This window comes from Ipomoea nil, unplaced genomic scaffold (assembly GCF_001879475.1).
Source record: "Ipomoea nil cultivar Tokyo-kokei standard unplaced genomic scaffold, Asagao_1.1 scaffold3069, whole genome shotgun sequence".
Lineage (NCBI taxonomy): Eukaryota > Viridiplantae > Streptophyta > Magnoliopsida > Solanales > Convolvulaceae > Ipomoea > Ipomoea nil.
This window is the reverse complement of record NW_017619497.1, coordinates 10,336,014-10,358,236: the sequence shown is the minus strand read 5'-3', so window position 1 is coordinate 10,358,236 and position 22,223 is coordinate 10,336,014. Positions and strand designations below refer to the sequence as shown.

Genomic DNA, 22,223 nt, shown 5'->3' with positions numbered 1-22,223 from the left:
ATTTTGCCTCAAATGCAATACGAGTAATTATTACTATTATTATTAAAATTAATTAATATTATTATATGTACTGGTAAGCGTAGAAAGTTAAGTTATATACAGAAATGCTCTATAGTCGTAATATCATATTGAGTGAAAGTGCATGCAACCAGCCGTGAACTGGAAACCATCATTTTCCCCCTTCATTTGAATCTTGTAACTCTCTCAAAGATCATTAAACCTGGTTCAATCAACCACTGCAAAGTGTATTAGCGGTAGCGGCACCATTTTCATATCTAGGGAGTAAGCCGAGCATATCCATGCTTCCTTCCAAATCCCCACATGATGAAGTAGAAAAACATGACGATGAGGAAAAATATTAAAATTTTCCAGGCCCATATGCAGCAACACGAAGCAGTATCACACCCGCACCAATGCTGATGAACTTGTTTTCCGCATTTGTAACAAAAGCTTATACCGCACCTACATCCAAAACGAAACAAAGAATCAGAAAAGCATTTGATTTGCGGCCCTTAAATGCTGTGACATAACAGCATCTGACTTTAGCTAACCAGTGCTTCAACATTATATTTGATTTGCTAATGCTTCATAATACCCGTATAGTGTTATAGTTATAAGAGCCAAGGAATGCATTATTAGCTTTGATTCAACATTGAACGAGAGGAAAGAAGAAGAAATTAATGAGTGTAACAAAGTGCAGTGGTAAATGTGGGATGAAGAACCTAGGAAAAACACCAAGAAGTTGGAATTATATACAGAAGCATGTAAGATTGAATTCTCAACGGCATGGTATAATAGACTCTAAATTCTCAACAGCAGGATATTATTATAAAAATGCAAATCAAATATGCAGATATTATACACCATATGCAATCTAAAATGCATGCAAACAGGGTTTGCAGCTGCTCGGAGAAGAGAATAGATTCAAACAAATTTAGGGACTATCAAATAATCCATACATATATGCATACACACATAACAATGCATTAGATTATGCTGGATTCCAAGGCCTAAAAGAAGAAATATATAGCATCAACATATCTGCACCAAAACTCTTGTTTTCCTAATTTGAACCAACCACACATAAATCCAAGTAAAACAAGGAATCAGATAAGCATTTGACGTGCATCGGCTTATATGCTGTAACATGACGGAAGCTTAACCATCAGCTAGACTATGCTTCAAATTGGATATCTCAATCAATCTCATATATCTGCTCAGAGAAAGTAAATGGACTCTACAGGAAAGTTAAAATTTTGCACAACCAAGTTAGCTCAACCACAGTACTGAGCAAGGTTCGTATTCATTATAGCAACATATAACAAAAATCAAGGAAGCTAGCTAACAAATCAACACAATGACAGCAGAACGTGGCAGATTGGAGCACCATATAAGTCCCTGAAATTTGATTGAGAATTATAAAAAGAAGTTGCACATTTTCACAAACAAATGCATAAATGACAAACATTACCAAAATAAGCTTGTTAGCTTGACACAAGTCCTTTTATATTCAATGACGTAACAAACACAACAAGTGCAAAGATAAAAGTTTCATGGTTTTTAGTTATGCCATTATTCAGTCACAAGTCATATTTCAAGTCACTATTTGGCAGGAATATTGAACCCCTGCCGAACAATGTTAGCTTGACAAACAATATTCAAAACTTTAGCAGAACATTTAAGATAGCAACAAGGATAAACTCACAAAATGAACTGAAATGTTAGATAGCATAGTAACATAAAAACCTATCTCCTCCTCTCCAACTGAAAACAGAATCTTGGGAGTAACCCCAACCAAGATGATAAGAGATCCACGCTTGTAACCACAAGGTCATGAATTCGAATCCTTGCCCCCTTGGTATGAGCCGGTCAGCTATGAGTAACAGAAGCAAAGGATTGGGGATTCAGTGGTGTAATGTTAAGAGGTTCAGGGGTATGCTGGGATTTGCAAAAAGCAGCACCTTACGATGTTCATGACCAATTGGATCCTGATGTACCTGTAGGTACCAGAGGAGATCGCAATGATCGTTACTGTATTCGTATTGAAGAGATGTGACAAAGTGTCCGGATCATTGTGCAATGTCTTAATCAAATGCGTAGTGGCATGATCTGATCAAATCCGATGATCCTAAGCTGTGTCTTTCAGGTCTTTTGCCAGCTAAGCTAGAGTCACAAAGTGAGATTTCTCACACTTGAAAGGGTTGTGTCGTTATCCAAAAAAAAAAAAAAAAAAAAAAAAAAACAGATTCCTGAATTCTTAGATTTACAACCAAAAATCCCCCAACACAAACAAGCACAAACATGTTTCTCTTCAATTTCAGCACAACCAAATACAACCTATATTACTCATGTCCAAAGAAATTCAAGACCGCATTTTTCAACAATCTGCCAGGCGTTTCAAAACAATCAAACCAAGCAACAAGTAAATCTTGAATTGTAAAAGCAAGAATATATATTATATAGTGTGTAAAAGAAGAGTGGAAGAAAAAGGACACAGACCTGCAGTTAATAATTTTGCAGCCTTCAATGCGCTCGACGAAATGACGGCACCTAGGGCATCGCGCCCACCTCTTCTGCTCAGCAAGTACACCAAAAGCTACGTCATTTCTATCCCTCGATTCCCGGCTTTCCTCGCAGCGAAAGCCGGCGTGCCAAGGAAGCTTGCAATGGAAGCAAAGCAGCAGCTTGCAGCTGGGGCACTTGGACCGCTTCACAGTCCCGCCGCACTCATTCACGATCAGAACCGAGCAGTTGCGATTGGGGCAGTAACAGCGGTCCCATTCCAGCACCGCCGCCTCGCATAGCACGTCACACCATTTCACAAACAGCTGGGGGGCCAGTAGGGTCCGGCACCCAATCGGGTCGAGAAACTCGGCGCAATCCAGAGCCGGGCACTGGATTTTGGCGGCGTTGTCTCCAAGCTTCACGGCAATGTACTTGACGATACAGTCTGAGCAGAATGGGTGAGAGCAGATGCCCCTGTTCTTGAATTTTCTGGGCAAGAGCGTGGGCTCGATGCAGATTTCGCAGGTGAATGGCTCGTTTTGAGCTCGGTCTTCCGGGTCAAGCCTTGCCGGTGGGGTTTCTTGCGATTGCTCAGACCTGCGAGAAAGAGTAAGAGTTCGCAGAGTGTTTCCCATGATCACACATTCACACTGAGTGTGCTCAAGATTTTCTTTGCGTGTATTAGCTACTTTGCTGGCTAGCGAAGAGGTCAATTCTTCCAGGTTTCGCTTTCTGTTTTGTGCTCCGTAACATATAAGATGTCTATTTATCTATTAATAAAAAGACTATTATTATATTATTATAGTCTGCCCGAGTAGTGTCATTTGTATTCTTCCCTTACGAGCTCCATACCTTAATTTCTAGGACCCAAAAAAAAAGGAGAGGTTTTTATTAGTCTTTTAATTTTACGTTAGTTATTTAATTTTGTTTCTTTTAAGTTTGATGAATAAAAGACTGACTATAGACCTACAGTCTTAGTATCTCCAATATATTAAAATAAAATATTGACTAAATCATCCTATAATAAAATACTCATTCAATAGTTATTTACAGCTATAATTCATAATCTCGACATCTTTCTCGTGAATGAATAAAAACAAATCGTTATTGCATGTATTCTATGCTTCTACCTAACCATAAATTCAGATTCTGTCCATATCAAACCACTTGTCCTCTCCCATCGACCAAAGCTAATAACGACATCTTACGTGTTTTAGAAAATTTTATGTTTCTTAATTCCTTAACAAGAGAAGTAATATTTATTTATAGAAAATAGTGAAACTTTTTCAAATTTTTCATTCATTCCATAAAAAATACTTATCAACCTTTGTGTTGTTATAATCCGTTGTACCCGTTAGTTTGTTGACTCCTAACCGGTGAACTTGCAAATAATATTGTAACAATAAGATAAACATGAAATGCAAATACAAAGGATATAGAATAACGACAAAGAAATCTCAAAGGTATATCTTATTTAGTCTCACACACACACACACACACACACACACACACATATATATATATATATATATATATATATATATATATATATATATATATATATAAAGGAAAGTAATAAATAGAATGACTGTTATAAAACATCAGGATCATAATGTTAATATTAATGTCCATATTTAAATCTTTATAACATGCACTAGCATTACTATTTCCTTATTTATCAAGTATATTGTGTTATTGGGTCAACAAGTTATATCACTAAGTGAAAAATTCACCATTTTATTATATCCACCAAATTCCACTAAAAGTCCAAGTTTGAATTATTGATACAAATTTTCAATAATTTTATGTCATATGACAGGTTAAGAAAGTTTCAGTGTAAACAAACGGGAAGGTGAGTAGCATATTTGGTATGAAGCGCAGCCGTGTAGGTACAGTGGTCCAACTGCTTGGTATCAGCTCAGAAAATAAGGATACATTTTGTTTTAGTTACAAAGAACTTTCATCTCTTTTGTGCCTTCATTTCCTTAGTTGCTCAAAAATCTATATGGAGATCCAAACAGGGCTGCTACCCAAAGTTTGTTAAGTGTCAGTTCAGTACCAAAACAAGTAAAATAACAACGTGCTTCTGTGAACATTTTTTTCCTCTCAGTATTTTGTTTTCTCCCTCTTTTGTATAAATAATTTATTTTTTTAAATTTGTCCATGGCTTAGGGTATTGGTTCATCACTTGACTTGATGTCACGACTGAAGGAGACCCACTGAAAACATAAATGGACTGATTGCATTACTCAAAATTTACCTATGCAATGGCTCTATAGGTTTAAAATTAGTTCAACAAAGCTAAGATCACTAAGTAACATGCTATTGTGTTGCTTCACTTGCTTGGTGGCAAATTATATCGTGCACCGCGGTGCATAATCGATTATGCACCGCGCATCAAAACGACGTTGTTTTGTTTAACGAAAAGAAACGGCATCCATTTCCTACCGTTCTGCACCCTTTCGCAAAAATAACTCTGTTATTCAGTTTTATTTTGTATACACTGCAGTTCCAGTTTAACACAATTACAGTTTCATTTCGATATAACTACAGTTTCGTTCGATATTTATAGACTCAAATATGTCAAAATGTTATTTAATTTTATTTTATATACACTATAGTTTTATTAAAACACAACTACATGATCATTTTGATATAATTACAACTTCATTGTACAATATACACTCAAATATGTGAAATGATATTCATTTTCATTTTATATACACTGCAGTTTCATTTCACCACAACTACAGTATCATTTTGATATAACTGCAGTTTCATTCGATAATATAAAAATAATACGTGAGGCACTGTCGGTTTAGATATAGGCCCTGTTTGGTAAAATGGCTGTTAGCTGATAGCTGTTAGTTGTTAGCTGATTGTGTTAATTAGAGGGTATAAATAGTTGATAACATTAGCTGATTGTAGAAAAGTGTTTAGTAAATTAGCTGTTAGCTGATAGCTGTTTAGTATAATTTTTTTTTTTCAAAAGGCTAATTGAAAAAGTTGCTTGGAGTAGCATTTTGAATTTTAGCTTTTTGGAGTTGCAAAAAGCTAATTAACCAAACATTTATATTGATGTTTTAACTAAATAAAACAATTAATAGTGGTCAAATAAGCCAAAATTGGCCTATAGGCTAATTTTTTACCAAACAGGGTCATACTATAGTGTCAGTTGATAATTAACATACAAAAAATGCGTGCCCCGTTAACACTAATGGTCCACGATATAACGACTGTTGCTTGGTTGCATGGGCTGAGTAAACTACAAACTTTTTAAATTTTATTTTGAGAAAATTTTAATTTTGGTCATCTGACTATAGGGGCTTTGTTAATTTCAGCACTTGACTTTCAAAAGTATCAATTTAGTACATTGACTATGCAATTTTTATCAATTTTGGTCATTCTGGTCAAATTGACGGCCAAATTTCGTCGGAAAATTTTAACAGTTAAAAGATGAATTCGTCAGAAAAGATGAATTCACAAGAAAAAATACCCTCATTATTTTAACTGTTAAAATTTTCCGGTGAAATTTGACCGGCAATTTGACCAGAGTGACCAAAATTGATAAAAATTACATAGTCAAGGTACTAAATTGACACTTTTAAAAGTCAGGTGCTGAAATTAACAAAGCCCCTATAGTCATATGACCAAAATTGAAATTTTCTCTTTTATTTTCAACAGACTAAGAATTGGGCCGAATAGGCCTAAAATAAATAGTTTACTTTGATAGTAGATATTTTGGGTTTTGTTAGTTGGGCTTTTTTGTCGCATAGAGTCTTACTACATATCTTTAGATAATAATTATGATTTTTTTTAATCATAAAAAAATAGTCATAATAATGCACCCCAATTAATTACAACCATTGAAGCATACGGGCAATACTACAGATAGAAGTTGACAAATCATTACAAAATCAACTTCATCTAATCACAGTTTAATCATGACCCAAACGTACACATTTCTACCAAAGGAATAGTCATAATAATGCACCCCAATTATTACAACCATTGAAGCATACGAGCAATACTACACATAGAAGTTGACAAATCATTACAAAATCAACTTCAACTAATCACAATTTATTCATGACCCAAACGTACACATTTCTACGGAAGGCGGGCTACCCTCCCCAGGACTAAGAAATTAGAAACGTTATAAATTTAAAACACATACATTATTTTGTTGAATTATATAAAGTTGTTAATTCAGAAGAATCTCTTAAACTATTTTACATATGTAAAAAAGGGAATAAATATATTGATTTCCTTGCTAATATTGAATCGACAGATGTGCTAACTGGCTTAGGACATCCTGAATAGTGAAGTTTTGGTGTGATTTTTAAGGAGTTTTTATAGGTGTGATTAGGAAAGAGAAAATGAGAGAAAGAGGTTAAAAAAAAAAACAATGAAATGTCAGCAAAATTCAAAAAAATAAAATAAAAGTATAGGCTCTAAACGTGCCCGACTGAGCGCAAATGTGCAGCCTACGCACACCTTGCTGCTTTCTTCTTTTCTTTGTGGGGCTCACACAAGGGGACAAAGAACCCCAACCTCCTACGACACCCTCACACACACTCTCTCTTCCCTCTCTTTTATCCACCTCACCTAAAATTTCTTAAAATCTGGTCCAAGAGTCCCTTTTGGGATGCTCTAAGAACATCAATATCAGTTTGAAATTATTCACAATTTTTGATGAGCTTACTATAAAAGAAAATAAACAAAGAAAAGAAAGAAAAAAGAAAAAAAAAAAAAAAAAAAAAAAAAAAGGAAAAGCTGATCACGCCCGTATGGGAAAAGGAGAAAAGCTGACCACTGACAAGTTATTTTTAGTCTTGCAATGCATTTAGTCTTGTAATGCACTGGTCCATGGTATAACAATTGGTATACAATTTCATCAATGAATTTTGAATGGACAAAAACGTAGGAAAACATCTCATGAGCAACAATGGTGGCTAAATGATGTTGTTTTGGAGTATGGGACCAGCTGGTAACGACTAACGACCACCAAACATGGCTCAAATATTTCTGCTTTTTAAACCATTGTCTATATATATAAAAGTTGACATCGATCCCACCAAAAACCGATTTCTTTTTGCGTAAAAGTTATGGCTCCTAGCATCTCGGCGGGGTCCTCTTTCGTGGAATATAATAATAATCTATGATCTTTAGGTCCACTCGATCATGATAATTTTGTAATCTAATATTAGTTGCATGTATAGTACGTACTTAGTTTTTATGAGAGTATGTATAGTAGTTATAATATTCTTATAATCAAACTGTTTAGATACTCAAATTCTCCTTCGTCTAATTAATTAAAACGCCTTACTTTATATAAAGGGTTGCATGATCCATTGAGGATCACCCACCATCCAGATCAGAGGAGAGAATGAGAAAGATCTGGCTCTGACAATCTTTCTTCTTTTTAGTCATAGATCTTCAGGTATATATCCACAATCTTGTTTTAAATTCATAATATTAATGTTTTGGGTTTAATTTCTTTGACAACTTGTCTCAAGGACAAATTTCATTATATTCAGAAAGAATATATATAATGAAGATAATGGATGCGGCAAGAAGGGTGGCAGTAGTTGTTTTGGGATTGATTATTTTGAATGCGGCGGTTATGTGTAGCGCCGGAATCACCAGCATTTTCCTGAGGAAATTTGAGAAAACTGTGGATATGCCTCTAGACAGCGACGTCTTCCAAGCGCCTCCTGGCTATAATGCGCCTCAACAGGTAATTATAAGTTTGGAATATTTCAGTTTAATTTTCTCCATTGCCGAATGTTCTGAGAAATTTCATTTTGGTGGGTGGAATTGGAATTGGAATTGGAAGGTTCACATCACACAAGGAGATCATGTGGGGAAAGCAGTGATTGTGTCATGGGTCACCATGGACGAACCGGGTTCAAGTGCAGTGTCGTATTGGAGTGAGAACATCAATTACAAGTTAGAAGCCACAGGAAAAGTGTCTACCTATAAGTTCTACAATTATACTTCTGGTTACATTCATCACTGCACTATCAGAAATTTGGAGGTACGTGGGTGATCTTCTCTTCTATTTTATTTCTTAGAATTTTCTTTTTCAGTGATTAGGGAACTCGCAATCACTACTCAATTGATCAAGTGAACTGGTTTAATAATTGTAACATTGTGATTATTAAGTTAACAGTCTGACTAACTTGACTGGGATTATTGTGAGGTTATGGTGGATTGGTTTCTTTTGTCTTTGGCAGCACAATACCAAATACTACTATGAAGTGGGGACGGGGCTAACGACGCGAACCTTTTGGTTTGTCACTCCACCTCAAGTTGGACCTGATGTTTCACATACTTTTGGTATTATAGGTAAATAAATTAACTTTTATCTCTTGATAACATGTTAGTGTTGTCACACCATGCCCTTTTCTACATGTTTTTTGTAAGTCCATCGAATGTTTGATTGCAGGGGATCTTGGGCAGAGTTTTGACTCAAACAAGACACTCACACATTATGAAATGAATCCAATCAAGGGGGATGCAGTACTATACGTTGGAGATCTCTGCTATGCAGACAATTACCCTAACCATGATAATGTAAGATGGGATACTTGGGCTAGATTTGTTGAGAGATGTGTTGCTTATCAACCTTGGATTTGGACTACAGGAAACCATGAAATAGATTTTGCTCCTGAAATCGTGAGTTATAGATCGAAAACCACTTATTTTCACACATTCTCTGCCTCATACATGTATTTCATTATTAGCTTCAACTTCCCTTAGCTTTTAGATGGTTTGAATGTGATGTAATCCTGACAAATAAGTCGTCTGGGCGATTTTCTTGCAGGGTGAAACAAAACCCTTTAAGCCTTTTACTCATCGGTATCAGACTCCCTATAAAGCATCAAATAGCACTGCACCTTTTTGGTATTCGATCAAGCGTGCATCAGCATATATCATAGTTCTATCCTCCTATTCAGCATATGGTAAAACTCACCTTGTGAACTTAGCCAGCAACCAAAAAAGTATCAATTTTTAACTAATTGAATTCTTTATGCAATTTTTTTTACTGGCTTGGGTCCCCATTCATAGGAAAATACACTCCTCAAACCCAATGGCTTGAAGAGGAACTGCCAAAGGTGGACAGGAGCGAAACGCCATGGTTAATTGTTCTTGTGCATTCTCCGTTGTACAACAGCTACCGCTATCACTTCATGGAAGGAGAGACTATGAGAGTGATGTATGAGCCTTGGTTTGTGAAGTACAAAGTTGATATCGTTTTCTCAGGTCACGTTCATGCCTATGAACGCTCTGTAAGTGCAGATCAGATTGCAATCAGTTTCCTTGCTCTTAATTACTTACTTCATTCTTCAATTATATATATATATTTGCATCTGATCTGTTACAGGAGCGTGTGTCAAATGTTGCGTACAATATTGTTAATGGACAGTGCAGTCCTGTCCGAGACATGTCTGCTCCAATGTACATTACAATTGGCGACGGAGGAAACATTGAAGGCCTAGCTTATGAGTGAGTTAGCTAAGCTAGAGTCCTAGTATTCTTACTTCTTATATAGGATGCTAAAGTCTTTTTTTTTTTTTTTTTAAATGCTACTGACTCTATTACAATGTAGTATCTGTTCATATGCTAAAGTCTTTTATTTATTGTGCAATCAGGATGACAGAACCGCAGCCACAGTACTCGGCTTTTCGGGAGGCGAGTTTTGGGCACGCAACTTTAGAAATCAAGAACAGAACCCACGCTTACTATAGCTGGCATCGCAATGAGGATGGATATGCTGTTCAAGCAGATTCAATGTGGGTTTCAAACAGAGTTTGGCACCCGGTTGATGATTCTACTACTGCCAAACAGTGACAGTGATGCCATGCCGGTGTCTTTCTCCAATATTTTTCTGCCTTTCTAGGCAACGAACGTGTAATCATAAATCCACATTCCAAGTGAAATCAATATATATTGCATACCCGTTGCTTAGGAGCTTTTGGCTTTTGCAGATTGCATTGTGTATGTGTTTCAAAATGTGTCTATTGATAAGTACATTTAGAGTAGCATCCGGGTAGTCACTCAGCGGACCAACATAACCGTTGGATGATTATGGTATAAATAATTTGAAAGGGAAAAAAAAAAGGAAAAGACACAACTTAACAATTTTAACGTGGATATCTAAATGTGAAAATTACAGGTTTTTTTGGGTGGTGCCAAGCCAAAATTTACTATTTTGTAAGCATTTTTGTACATTATGGTGTCTTCTCCGGAGGGATGTCGATTTAGCCTCTATTCTTATTCGTGACTATCTTTTTTTACAGTAGAAGAATGAGTAGTGTACATGCATGGTGACTAGGCTCCCTATAATAATTTAAATATTTATTAGTAATTAATTGGAGAATCAAAACTGACTAGTCACGTCTCGAGTGCGGACTGCCGAGTCCAAGTGTCATGTTCGGTTGCTAGCTAGGTGGTATTAGCCGAATATCATGATTGGTATCCATTGACTATCATTTTAACAATTTTTCACGATAAAAAAATAATAGAGAACTAAGGTATTAGTGTTAATTGTGGTAATGTTATAAATTAGTAGTTACTTGGATTTAGCCTTTGAATTCTTAACTAAGTATTAATCACAGGAGAAACAAAATTAAGAGATGATCAATTAAAGAACTAAAGTAATTATGTCATAATTATAATTAATAACTAAAGTAAATTTAATATTGTGTAGTTGGTAAATAGATTGCTAATGTAATTATATACTCCGTATTACTTTAAGTAAAAATCAAATTATGCCGTGTAATAAAAACTAAATTTGGATGAAATAAGATTTCATAAGATTTAAAAAAAAAAAAAAAAAAAACCAACAAAAAAGACAGTATATTATCAATGAAGTGCAAAATGCACACAGGGAGAGAAGACTCCCAAACTATATTACTAGACTGGGTACCAGTGCCAGGGCGTGGGCAAGTTTTACCATAATTTTTACCATATGGGCTATGGCGGGATTTTTATTATATATGGGACCTCATTTTCCTTTCACAGAACTTCACGGGACCACTTTGATATTTTGGAGAAGATAAGGGGGTCAAACTAATATTACTAGAGAGTTTACACCTGGAACGCTGGAAAGCTGAAAAACGGAGCTGAAGAAAAGAGGCGGAAAAGGATCACTAGAAAAAGGATACAATGATATTTTCGCAGCGAAACTAATCGTACAACACGGTGAACCTGATTTTCTAGTCCTGAATCGCCCGACCGAGGTTCGCTTCGTCAATCGGTCACGAATTGCTTATATAAATTGCTCAAGCGATCTCGGAATCGTCTTCGATCTGGAAAGCGGAGAGTGTAAGGTGATTGGCGGAGAGTCCATCCTGAGTTCTTAGGATGGCGGAGGCGGAGACCGAGAAGAGTTTGCCTGCAAATGCTGTACCGGAGGAGAATGTAAAAAAGAAGAAGGTCGTTTCTACAGATCCTGAGTTCTTCAGTTGTATGCTTCAGTCTTCGCCCGCCGATTCCGATCCTAATTACATCGGAATTCGCCGACTTCTTCTCTACCGCAAAGCCGAGTCCGGTGTTCTCCGCCGCAAAGTACGGTTTATTTTCATTTTTTTTTTTCAAAGCATTGCTCCGTACTAATTACAGTGCTGCACGAAAAAATTGTCTGTTTTCATCTCGGAGATGTGATATATTACTACCGTCTAGGTCTAAGCTAAAATTTATATGTTCAAAAAATGAGAAGTTTAGTAGCAATTGCAGGTTTTATTTCGCTCATTTTACTACAACTTAGATAGAAGACCACCTAGAGAATGCAGTACTATGATGTCACTATGCAATGCTGCATTAGCTTCATAGTAAGTGCCACATCTTGCATGCTGCTAGTCATAGTTTGACCTCTGTAACCTTATGATATGCTATCATTGTCCTGATTGTTCTACATATCCTAGTAATTAATATAGAGTGTTATATATATATATATATATATATATATAGTGGAATTTTCTAGTGACAGAAATAGTGATAGAAAATAGAAAATTGAAAAATTGAGTTCATTGAATGTTTAGTATGGTGATGACCTTGGCTACTGCTTCTTAAAGACATAAATGCAGGTAAAAATTCAGATAGAAACCTGGAATCCATTTTTGGGGAGTTTTGGTGGGGGAAGGTTTGAGGGTATCATTGAAGGAGCAGCAGTCATAAGGATTCAATCCTATTTACTTCCTGAATTCATTGTTGCTTCTTGTGGTATATGCTTCATTCATGTTCTTAATTACACAAAAGAATGACTTTGTAGCACTTCATTGTATTGAAGGATTGGAGATGCAATGGAAAAGGTTATGTGGCATATCGTAATTTCATTAATCGGCCAGGGAATTGGGAAACTTCGCAAATACCAAGCCGTCCAAGCACCCCGGGGAACAGGTGGTTGAGATCTATCTTTTCTTGTTGTATTGAAAGCTTAAATACATTTTATGAAGTTTCAAACTTTTACCATGAAACATGTTGCAATATTTTTCCTATCATTAATGCGTAAAGCATACCTTATAATCACCAGTGTTTAATATGTATCATGATAATCAAAACCCAATACATTAGGGAATAACAAGTCTCTCAATAAAAAGTATAGGGATAAGGCTCAAATAATCCATCAAACTATTTGAGAAAATGCAATTCACCCCCCAAACTAAAAAAAGCTCCAAATGAACACCTAAACTCAACAAAAAAGTGCAAGTCGCTATTTTAGCAGGTTGCCATTAACCTACTTTAGTTCGCATCTTATGTGTAAGTTAACATTTATGTGGTGTCTCACTTGGCCCCTAATAATGATAATAATAATTATCACCTTTAAAGAACCATTTCCTTCTTCAACGGCATAGCTAACAACCACGATGACCTTGCAGACTATCTCTCGAAGGAGATCAGGTTCTTTACAGGTCTAGGATTGATTTAGTTATTTTCTTCACTTCTCTCATATCCTCAACCTTTTACCCATTCACACACCCCAAAATCCCTAGCAAGCAAATAAAAACCTTTGTCCGCCATTTTTCTCTCTCTCTCTCTCTCTCTTTCATCCCACTTCCCATATCTTCATAAATTTCTCCTCTCGTCCCACATTTGCTCATTCTTTAACCAAATTTTTTTAAAACACCTAAGTAGGTTCTTAGATGTTTGGAGTCTTGTATTTCACTTGCTATTAGCTTTTATGCTTCCATTCTTGTTTAATGGCAGCTATAATTTTTCATTCTTTGAACAAAGTTTTATCTAGCACTGATAGCTTTTTGTACTATGGGAAAGTATATATTTTTTCTTGTTCAACTGTTGGTAGGGTCATTAGTTTCTTAATATGGTTGGGTTCTGGACTTCTGGTCTCTGTTGAAAGTGGTGAAAACTTATGTGAATGTGCAGCTTTCCTATTAACGACTCTTGTTGAAGTTTGTGTTCGATATAATCTGACATCAGGTTGATTTACTGGTTGATGCATCAGTGGGCGATGGCTATCTCCAAATCGGCTATCTCATTTGTTTGACCTGGACAGCTGGAGCTTTAACAGAGTGAGTACCACTTCTCTTTTTTCCTGCCAATCTCTCATCTAGCATATCACTTTCCTTATAGTGTGTTTGCTGTGTTGACTTCTTGTGGATAAATATAAAATAATAAATGCATAACTTTTTAGACAGTTTAATATTTTATGCAAGTTGAGGTGAAAGACATGCTTCAATAGTAGTATCAATAAGAGGTCTTTGAGCACATTCGTAACCTAGGCTACTTTTTCACTTTTTTTAAACATTGTCATGTCAACTTGTTTGGTACTTGCTTTATTTGCAGGACCGAGCAAGCATTGCTCAAAGTCAAACATTGAGTCGCACTACAAGTTTAAGCTCAAATGCAAGTGATAGTGATCGTTCTCGTACTCGTAAAAAGTCTGAACCTGCATATTCCTTTGTTGGGATGCATTGCATCTTTGACAAATGCCAGGCCATGGGTGATTACTTTTATCAAATGTGAAAATAAACTAATTTTCTGCAGTCCATTGCCATTTTACAACTGAACCATATATTTTCTGTTTTTAGTTACGGTCATAAAGTTTGGGCACATGAGTTCTGATCTACTTGCATATGGGGCATCTGATGGGAGCTTGACAGTGTGCACTGTATCTATGCCTCCTTCAATTCTTAAGCAGTTGACCGGACATACTAAAGATGTCACAGGTTGGATTAACTGGTATTGGGTTAAGCAGTCTTTTATTCAATCTTATAGAGAAATTGTTCAATAACCACTAAAAAGGAATTGTTTCAAAAGTAATATGTCACCATATGGGGTTTTTTTTTATGAAGTTCAATTATGTGTGCATGTATCTTATGTGCCTTCGCAGTGACTTCACTGAATTGTGTTGCTTTGTGGGCAATGAAACCTGTACATCAAAATGAAAAGCTTAATAATATTTATGAAGTTATTATTCCCATGTTCTAAATTCTCACTCCTGTTTCAGATTTTGACTTCTCGGCAAATGACCAATACATTGCCTCATCTTCAATGGATAAAACTGTGAGAGTATGGGATATTTCCCAAGGCCTTTGCATTAGGGTGATATATGGAGTGTCATCACAACTATGTATACGATTTCATCCTGTAAGTGGACATTAATGTTGTTCCTTAAATCTTAATCCAATGGTGACATTCTGAGTTAGCAGTAGCAATCATTCTATGTTGCTGTTTGGCTTACAGGTCAATAATAACTTTCTTTCTGCTGGAAACTCAAAAAAAGAAACAAATGTGAGTATGCTATATTTTTTTCTTACAATGAAGTCGTTCTGAAACAGCTTAGTACCACATATATCTGTGCATAATCTTGAATTTAATTTTCTTTACCAAACTAAGATCTCAGTGTTACATCTCTTTCCTCATTGGGTTCTAAAATTTGCAACCGATTGTAGGTGTTTAATTTTAGCACTGGGAGAACAATTAGCAAAACTGTCTTTGATGGTGAAGTAACTGCTATGGATCATGATCACACTGGTCAGCTTATTTTCTGTGGTGATGGTCAGGTTGCTGCTACTGATAGACCCTTGCTCCTGTTTCAATTTTTTGTGAAATGGTCCATGGCGTAACATGTTTGATTTGTTTGTTATACAGGGCTGTCTATACGCAGTGGCTATGGACTCTCGTACAGGTGTGCTATCTAGATCTCACCGACATCGGAGTAGCGGCAAATGTAGAGCAGCAGTTACAACCGTTCAATACAGGACATTTTCTCCGCTGGCACGTGGCCCCGGGTTACTTTCTTTTAATCGTGATGGAAACTTGTCTTTTTATAGGTTGGCATGGAGACTTGCTTTATTCTTGTTTTACAATGGGGGAGCACTAATAAGGTTTCATTTTTGCTTTGTAGCGTGTCTTTGGAGGTAAAAGGTTATCTGACGCTTCGTTGCTCACTTAAATTGTCCCCGCGAATGCACAGCATTCGTGCATCTTTCTGCCCCCTACTGTCCCTTGAAAAGGGAGAATACATTGGTATGGTGCTCTGCTTTATTGGATTTTTTTGAGAATCATTTTACTAAATGTGCCACTAAAACTCCTCTTCTTTTATTATTGTATTGGAAGTTGCTGGAAGTGATGATACAAATGTGTACTTCTATGATTTAACTCGGCCAAATCGTACATGTGTTAACAAGCTACAGGTATATATGAAACCCTACATTCTGGGAAAACCCCCACAGCTACTGTAAGTAGTACTTAACTAGTCAGGATGCCACATGAATGCAGGGTCATGGATATCCAGTCATAGGTATTGCTTGGAACCACGGTGAGAACTTGTTAGCTTCGTCTGATTTTGGTGGCACCGTGATTGTATGGAAGAGAGCAAAGACGACCTGAAATCCTACCTTCTTTTTTTTTTTTTTTTTTTTTTTTTTTTTAATTCAATGATTTTGATGTAAGCTGCTCTGCATCTCGTTCACCTGTATAGACTAATTCTTCATTTTGTTTTATATATATGTTGTGTTATGAAAACTCTTATCTATAAAAACCAGTGTATAATGTATTAACAAAGAGTGCGATACATACATACATGTGTGTATTGTATCTATATGGATATTATATTTGGATCTATATGTAAATATTGTATGTATGTGTATGTATATTGTATCTATATTATATATTGTATCTATTTGTATGTATCTATGTGTATATATTGTATCTAGTTGTATGTATATTATATCTATATTGTTGTTATTATTATTATTATTATTATTATTGTGTAATAAGAGTATAATTGTCTTTATATTCATAATTCCTTACTATTTTAAATTCCAATTCTTAGTATTTTCTTTTTCACCAACCAAACAATAATATCCATTTTTCTGAAATTTATTTTTCATGAAATTTCAATTCTATTTCACTTCAAATATTTTTCAACAAACCAAACGAGCCATTAGGACATCGCATGAGCCCGTTCAAGGGTAAAATACATATTTTTACATTTACAAATATGAAGCAATCATCAATTGATCATAAATGCTAATCACCTTAATGTTTCATAAACTGGTTGATTGTTTCAGTAAGCCATTTACCAAACACCTCAAAAGAGCTTGTTGACAGGTCAATTTAATACCATCAAAGCATCAAACATTGTTTTAACACCTCAAAAGAGCTTGTTTTGATTGTTTTAATACCATCAAAACACCTCAATTTCTTAGGATATATCAAAGTATCAAACATTGTTTTAATATCATTTTCAACTTCTATTGATTGTTTAATCATATACAAAGCTTGCCCAAAGGCTGCTGTCTACTATGTGAAGGAGACAATCAAGGCATATTGTCATAGCAACCATAGTTACAGTAAAACCTCTATTGCTTCTTTCCCTTGGAAAAGGTTTCATGACTTTCATCTTTATCTGGAAAATCAAATTTAAAAACATAAGTCAAAGCTAAAAGCATCTTGCAATTAAAATAGATTGGGGAAAATGAATTCACAGACCTTTTAAAAAGAGAGAGAACATCTTCACTCAAACATGGTGTTTCAAGAAACATATCACCACAGGTCTTGACATCAACCTCTTCCATTTGAAAATCACAGTGACCATCATACTCATTCCACTCAAACCACATTTTTGCAATTGTCTCCTTTCTGAAACAAGTGGAATGGTCTTCTTCCTCAGGTGAACCAGAGGCTACCAACCTGTAAGTGTATACTTTCCTTTGCTGACCGGGGCGAAATGCGCGTCCTATTGCTTGCCGTGTTACAGATGGATTCGGATGCACATCCAGTACAAGAACCCGAGATGCACCAACAAGAGATATCCCTTCACCACATGCTCGGATGGAACCAAAGAAAACCCGAGCATCAGCAGAAGTGTTAAATTGCTCCATTGAAGACTCGCGCATGCCTGAGTCTGCATCACCTGTGATCGTAAAAATTTCCTTCCCCACACTATATCCCTTGAGCTTAACCGTCAATCTCTCCAAAAATTTCATCGGCAAGAGATATTGGCTAAATACCAGCAGCTTTTCACCCCTTGATTCACATAGCTGCAGAAGATTAAGGTAAAACTTAGTCTTCACCCCTTCTTGCTCTTCCAAATCTTCTAAAATCATATCGATCTTTTTTTCATCAAATCGTTCTCTAGATCCACAGAGACATTTCAACTTGGGATGCACATATATTGCACTGCCTTCAGAGCTTACTTTAAATTTTTGTTTCAGTTTCTTGAGCTTAGCAACTTCACTTTTCTGTCTTTGATGGAGCTTAAGAAGGACTGTGAAGTCCACAAGTCCAGGAAGTTCTTCAAGGAAGTCTCCCTTGTAATAGTGAAGAACTTTACTAGTCATCTCCCTGAGATCTTTAATGATAGTAACCTTCCTTGAAAGATTTTTGTCTTCAAGAAGAGTGTACTCCACAAGCTCATAAAATTCTCTGTCTGAAACATTCTTTACAAGGTTATGTCTTCCTGATATAGATGCCCTGCTCAATATTCGTTTTTTAACAGCTTTAGAAGTATCCAGCTTCAAAAATTTCGGCTTTACAAGGTTCAAAATATTGAATACTTCCCTGACATTATTTTGGTATAAGGTCCCGGAAAGAACCACTTTACGGGGAGTTTGAACCTTTTCAAGTGCAGTTAGGGTATTTGTCTCCTCGTTGCGTGGAGTGTGACCTTCATCTAGAATGAGGATTGATGGACAGGTTAACAATATCATCCGACATTCAGCTGCAGTATTAGTTGTGTCATTGTCACATACAATCGATGAAAACTGTTGGTATCCTAGAAACATTATGCTTCTTTCTGCTGACCAATGCCTCAAAAGCTCCAATTGCTGAGATCTATTTTCTGCTTTTACAGAGTAAAAGTCATACAGAGCAAGGTCCTCCACTTGCCACCTCCGAAATTCTTTCTTCCACGTTGCCAAGATTCCTTTAGGTAGCACCACCAAAGGCCTGGCATGAGGGTATCTGGCCATGAAACTCTGTAAGAAGCTGATGATCATAAAAGTTTTCCCAGAACCGGGAGCATGTGCCAGAATGCACCCACTTGGACTATCTGTCACTAAATTGCTGAGAAGGAAATTAAACCCTTCAATTTGGTGGGCTTTCATTTGCTTCTTGTGCCTTGGATGAGCACATATTTCTTCCATGAAATCCTCCTTTGATGATTTGGTGCCATCAGGCTGGATTTCAGTTAACCTTGGACCCACTGTTTTCCGTTCTTCATATCTGTAAGTTCTAGTGCTCCTTGTGGCCTAAAGAAAGATAATAGTGTAAGAGAACATAATACATTAATAAAAAACAGAAAATGCAGGAGATATGAAATGCAATGAGAGAAACAGGAAAGATAATGAAACCTTTCCAAATTGGAGGTCAATGATTGTTTCAATACTTTTCTCAATATACCCACAAATGCGACACACGGTACCAATTTCATCCTTCAATATGAAAACGTGGTCACAGTCTTCTTTTCCATCCTTAATTGCACAGTCTTTAGACAAAAGATCCACTGTAGCATCCTATTTGGCATGAAGAAAATTCATGTAAATGACAAGAATTCTAACAGCAATTGAGAACCTGTTATAGACAAAAAATTGATAACTATGTCCTAATCCAATCGAGATTACTCGTTAAGACAACTAGCCATGAGAGATGCAGCATCATATATAGTTAAACAAATAAGTTTTGCAGAACAATAACAAATGTACCTTCGAGTATTCCATAACAAATGACATTTCCTTCCAAATATCATCAACACCATCAGCATCAGGTTGCTCATTTTCCTCATCCTCTACACCAACATAAACACCACCATCTTTCTTTTTTCCATTTCCGCTACACAGAGTTTCTCCTCCCAACAAAGTCTGGTGTCCAGCATTATCACATTCCTTTTGCGAATGACACCAACCACAAGAAATGTAAGAAAAATAATTAACTTAGAGCAAAACAACAGTTCCAATAACTGTCATATTCAGAATATCATTACCATAGTATCGTTTTTATGAATCTCATCACCAGTATTCTTTGGGAAATCCCCTTGGTATGGACAGCTAGACATCTCACTCCCACAGTCTTCATTGTCTGAATCAAGAATAATAAGGGGAATTGAAGGTGAAATATCCATAGTAGGAATGGGCATAGCTGGTGGAAGATTATGTGCTTGATGCTCATCCTCCAAATCAATGACGTGAGAAATGGATACATTACTATCTTCATCGCAGTGTCTCCCCACGTCTAGAGTTCCACATGGAGAAGAAAAATCATGTGCATATAGTTTGTTCAGAACCAGTCTCCTTCGAGCAATTAGGTCCTCTATTTCTTTTGCAACGCTTCCAAACTTCTCATGATCTAACCCTTCCTCTAAATTGCATAGAGAAAATGGATCACAACGATCCACAACTTTGGAAGAGAACTTCCATTCATTATGTTCACGTTCCACAGAGCAACTCACAGAATCCACTTGGTTCCTTCTTCTCCTCTTTGGACAACTAGCTGTTTCAGAAACGACATATTAGAGCCAACTATGAGAAGGGCGGGAAATATTGTGTTGACTTCCATGTTTTCACACTTCAAGTGCTTACAAATGCCTGATCTTTTTATCACAATTTTCTACCAGATACTGTTGCACGAAGAAACTACTCATGTAGCATCCTACAACCCAATATTATTGTAGATAAAAGTGGGGGCAACCCATGACAAGTTGATTAAGCTATTAATTTGGTAACCACAAGGTTACAAGTTCGACTCTCAGCGGGAGCGGCTTAATGACCTTCTTAGTTTGAACCGGTTAGCTATGGACAACCTAGGGTGACAAGGCGGGGTTACTCTGTGCACACCCTCGAGTAGTGGCTGTGGGTTTCCCTCATCATCCAAATATTATACTCTATAGTAGATAAAAGTGCATGCAAACACACAACAGAAAGATGTGGTAAAACTGAGCCTTCAAACATGAGACATAATAAAGTGGACTCCAATCAGAAATTCAGAATGCCATCAACACTAAGACACCATTCAGCAATTATTTTCGATCATAGAGACAAATAAATAAGAAAACTTGAGAGTATTCAACAAAGGAATCGAAAGTACCACTGGGGTTAGCAAAGGAAGACCTTGTACGAGGGGATTCATCACTGCTCCACCACTCTTCAATCGCAGAGTCCATGTCCATCACCACTAAAAATAGCAAACAAATAAACCAAACGTAAATGAAATATAAACTGCAACATTCACATTTGCTATGTAAAAATCGACGATCGTACCAAAAGCGCTCGGTCTAGCCAGAAGCTAAAGCCGAATCCGCAGAAGCCTCTGTCCCCGCTAAAGCTCGTGTCATGAGATGTTTGATCAAGTCCTATAACAACTAGCAAGAGTTAGGGTTTGGCATTTCATACGGCGCATACTCAAGGAAGAAGCTTTGCTTTATAGTGAAAAACGAGCTTCAAGCTCAGGACCATTCACTTGCTGAGAGGTGCGCTAATGGCGAGCAGAAACAAGGTTATTAGATACCTCAGGACCATTTATTATCAGAAAATCGTGTAGAAATCAACCCATAAACATCTGAAGAAGGAGGAGGAGGAGGAGGAGCTAGTTTATAGTATCACTCACATTGTGTTGATCAACTGTGCTGAAGAAAACGTGGGTGTCTTGGAAGAAGAGATATGGAAACAATGTGTTCTTAAGAATGAGGAAATTTGTGTGTGTTTTTGGCTGCTTTCTCTTTCCCCACTTCTTGTTTTACGGTACGAGATGGTACATTCCACTATTCCAGTAAGGAAAATGGTGGCTCGCTCAGAGATCACAAGCAACCCGCGGGGGACGAATACAAACTGAAAAACAGTACTATCAACAAATTTTTTTTTTATATTGTAAGTAAAATTGTTAAATTAATCCTTCAGTTCTAATAAATATGGGATATTTGGTAAATAACCGCTGTTAGTGAGTGTAAAAAGATATTTGATAAGTTATCTCTTAGCAAGTAGTGATTTCATACACAATGACTTTCTAAAATAGTTGATGGAAAAAATTATTTTGAATATCTTTTGAATTTTAGTGTTTTAGAGCAGTAAGATGTTACAAAAAGTTAATTAATCAAACACTCATATGGATTATTTAACCAAATTATACAGCTAGTCAAACAAGTTAAAATTGACTAATAGGCTAACTACAATGAAGGAGGCTAAGAAATTAAATACAGCACTATGTTTTATAGCAAAATTTCTACAACATCCATAAATTAGCAAGCAAAATAT

General features: G+C 36.3%; 4 protein-coding genes across 8 annotated transcripts; 2 read left to right on the top strand and 2 right to left on the bottom strand.

The window, feature by feature from the left end:
* Nucleotides 1-18: 18 nt before the first annotated feature.
* LOC109165102 (probable E3 ubiquitin-protein ligase RNF217) lies at nt 19-3,250 on the bottom strand. Its single transcript, XM_019313722.1, has 2 exons — nt 2,500-3,250; nt 19-462 (listed from the first exon to the last, which is right to left on the bottom strand). Exons 1-2 carry the CDS (start codon nt 3,138-3,140, stop codon nt 276-278), a joined length of 828 nt encoding a protein of 275 aa, XP_019169267.1. The 5' UTR covers nt 3,141-3,250; the 3' UTR covers nt 19-275.
* LOC109165093 (protein CHROMATIN REMODELING 35-like) lies at nt 1,199-21,674 on the bottom strand. 2 transcript variants are annotated; one of them, XR_002051490.1, is made up of 9 exons: nt 21,580-21,674; nt 21,061-21,147; nt 19,961-20,466; nt 19,683-19,862; nt 19,332-19,493; nt 17,470-19,229; nt 17,255-17,386; nt 10,642-10,645; nt 1,199-1,213 (listed from the first exon to the last, which is right to left on the bottom strand). XR_002051490.1 is itself a non-coding variant. In XM_019313708.1 (7 exons), exons 2-7 carry the CDS (start codon nt 21,140-21,142, stop codon nt 17,383-17,385), a joined length of 2,694 nt encoding a protein of 897 aa, XP_019169253.1. In that variant the 5' UTR covers nt 21,143-21,147; nt 21,580-21,674; the 3' UTR covers nt 17,216-17,382. The 2 variants fall into 2 exon arrangements, 1 of the variants encoding a protein (XP_019169253.1); XM_019313708.1 differs by lacking the exons at nt 1,199-1,213; nt 10,642-10,645 and having other exon boundaries at nt 17,216-17,386.
* Nucleotides 7,786-10,553, top strand: LOC109165098 (purple acid phosphatase 2-like). 3 transcript variants are annotated; one of them, XM_019313716.1, is made up of 9 exons: nt 7,786-7,956; nt 8,051-8,245; nt 8,345-8,545; nt 8,745-8,856; nt 8,957-9,186; nt 9,335-9,473; nt 9,580-9,800; nt 9,896-10,017; nt 10,164-10,553. In XM_019313716.1, the coding sequence occupies exons 2-9, from the start codon at nt 8,060-8,062 to the stop codon at nt 10,360-10,362; spliced, it is 1,410 nt and encodes a 469-aa protein (XP_019169261.1). In that variant the 5' UTR covers nt 7,786-7,956; nt 8,051-8,059; the 3' UTR covers nt 10,363-10,553. The 3 variants fall into 3 exon arrangements, with proteins under 3 accessions (XP_019169261.1, XP_019169259.1, XP_019169260.1); XM_019313714.1 differs by having other exon boundaries at nt 7,787-7,948; nt 8,046-8,245; XM_019313715.1 differs by having other exon boundaries at nt 7,787-7,948; nt 8,025-8,245.
* On the top strand, nt 11,595-16,551 carry LOC109165097 (WD repeat-containing protein 13-like). 2 transcript variants are annotated; one of them, XM_019313712.1, is made up of 12 exons: nt 11,595-12,081; nt 12,785-12,912; nt 13,976-14,042; nt 14,317-14,473; nt 14,562-14,699; nt 14,981-15,120; nt 15,217-15,264; nt 15,426-15,536; nt 15,625-15,806; nt 15,881-16,002; nt 16,093-16,169; nt 16,255-16,551. In XM_019313712.1, exons 1-12 carry the CDS (start codon nt 11,878-11,880, stop codon nt 16,363-16,365), a joined length of 1,485 nt encoding a protein of 494 aa, XP_019169257.1. In that variant the 5' UTR covers nt 11,595-11,877; the 3' UTR covers nt 16,366-16,551. The 2 variants fall into 2 exon arrangements, with proteins under 2 accessions (XP_019169257.1, XP_019169258.1); XM_019313713.1 differs by having other exon boundaries at nt 11,596-12,081; nt 12,803-12,912.
* Nucleotides 21,675-22,223: the final 549 nt, after the last annotated feature.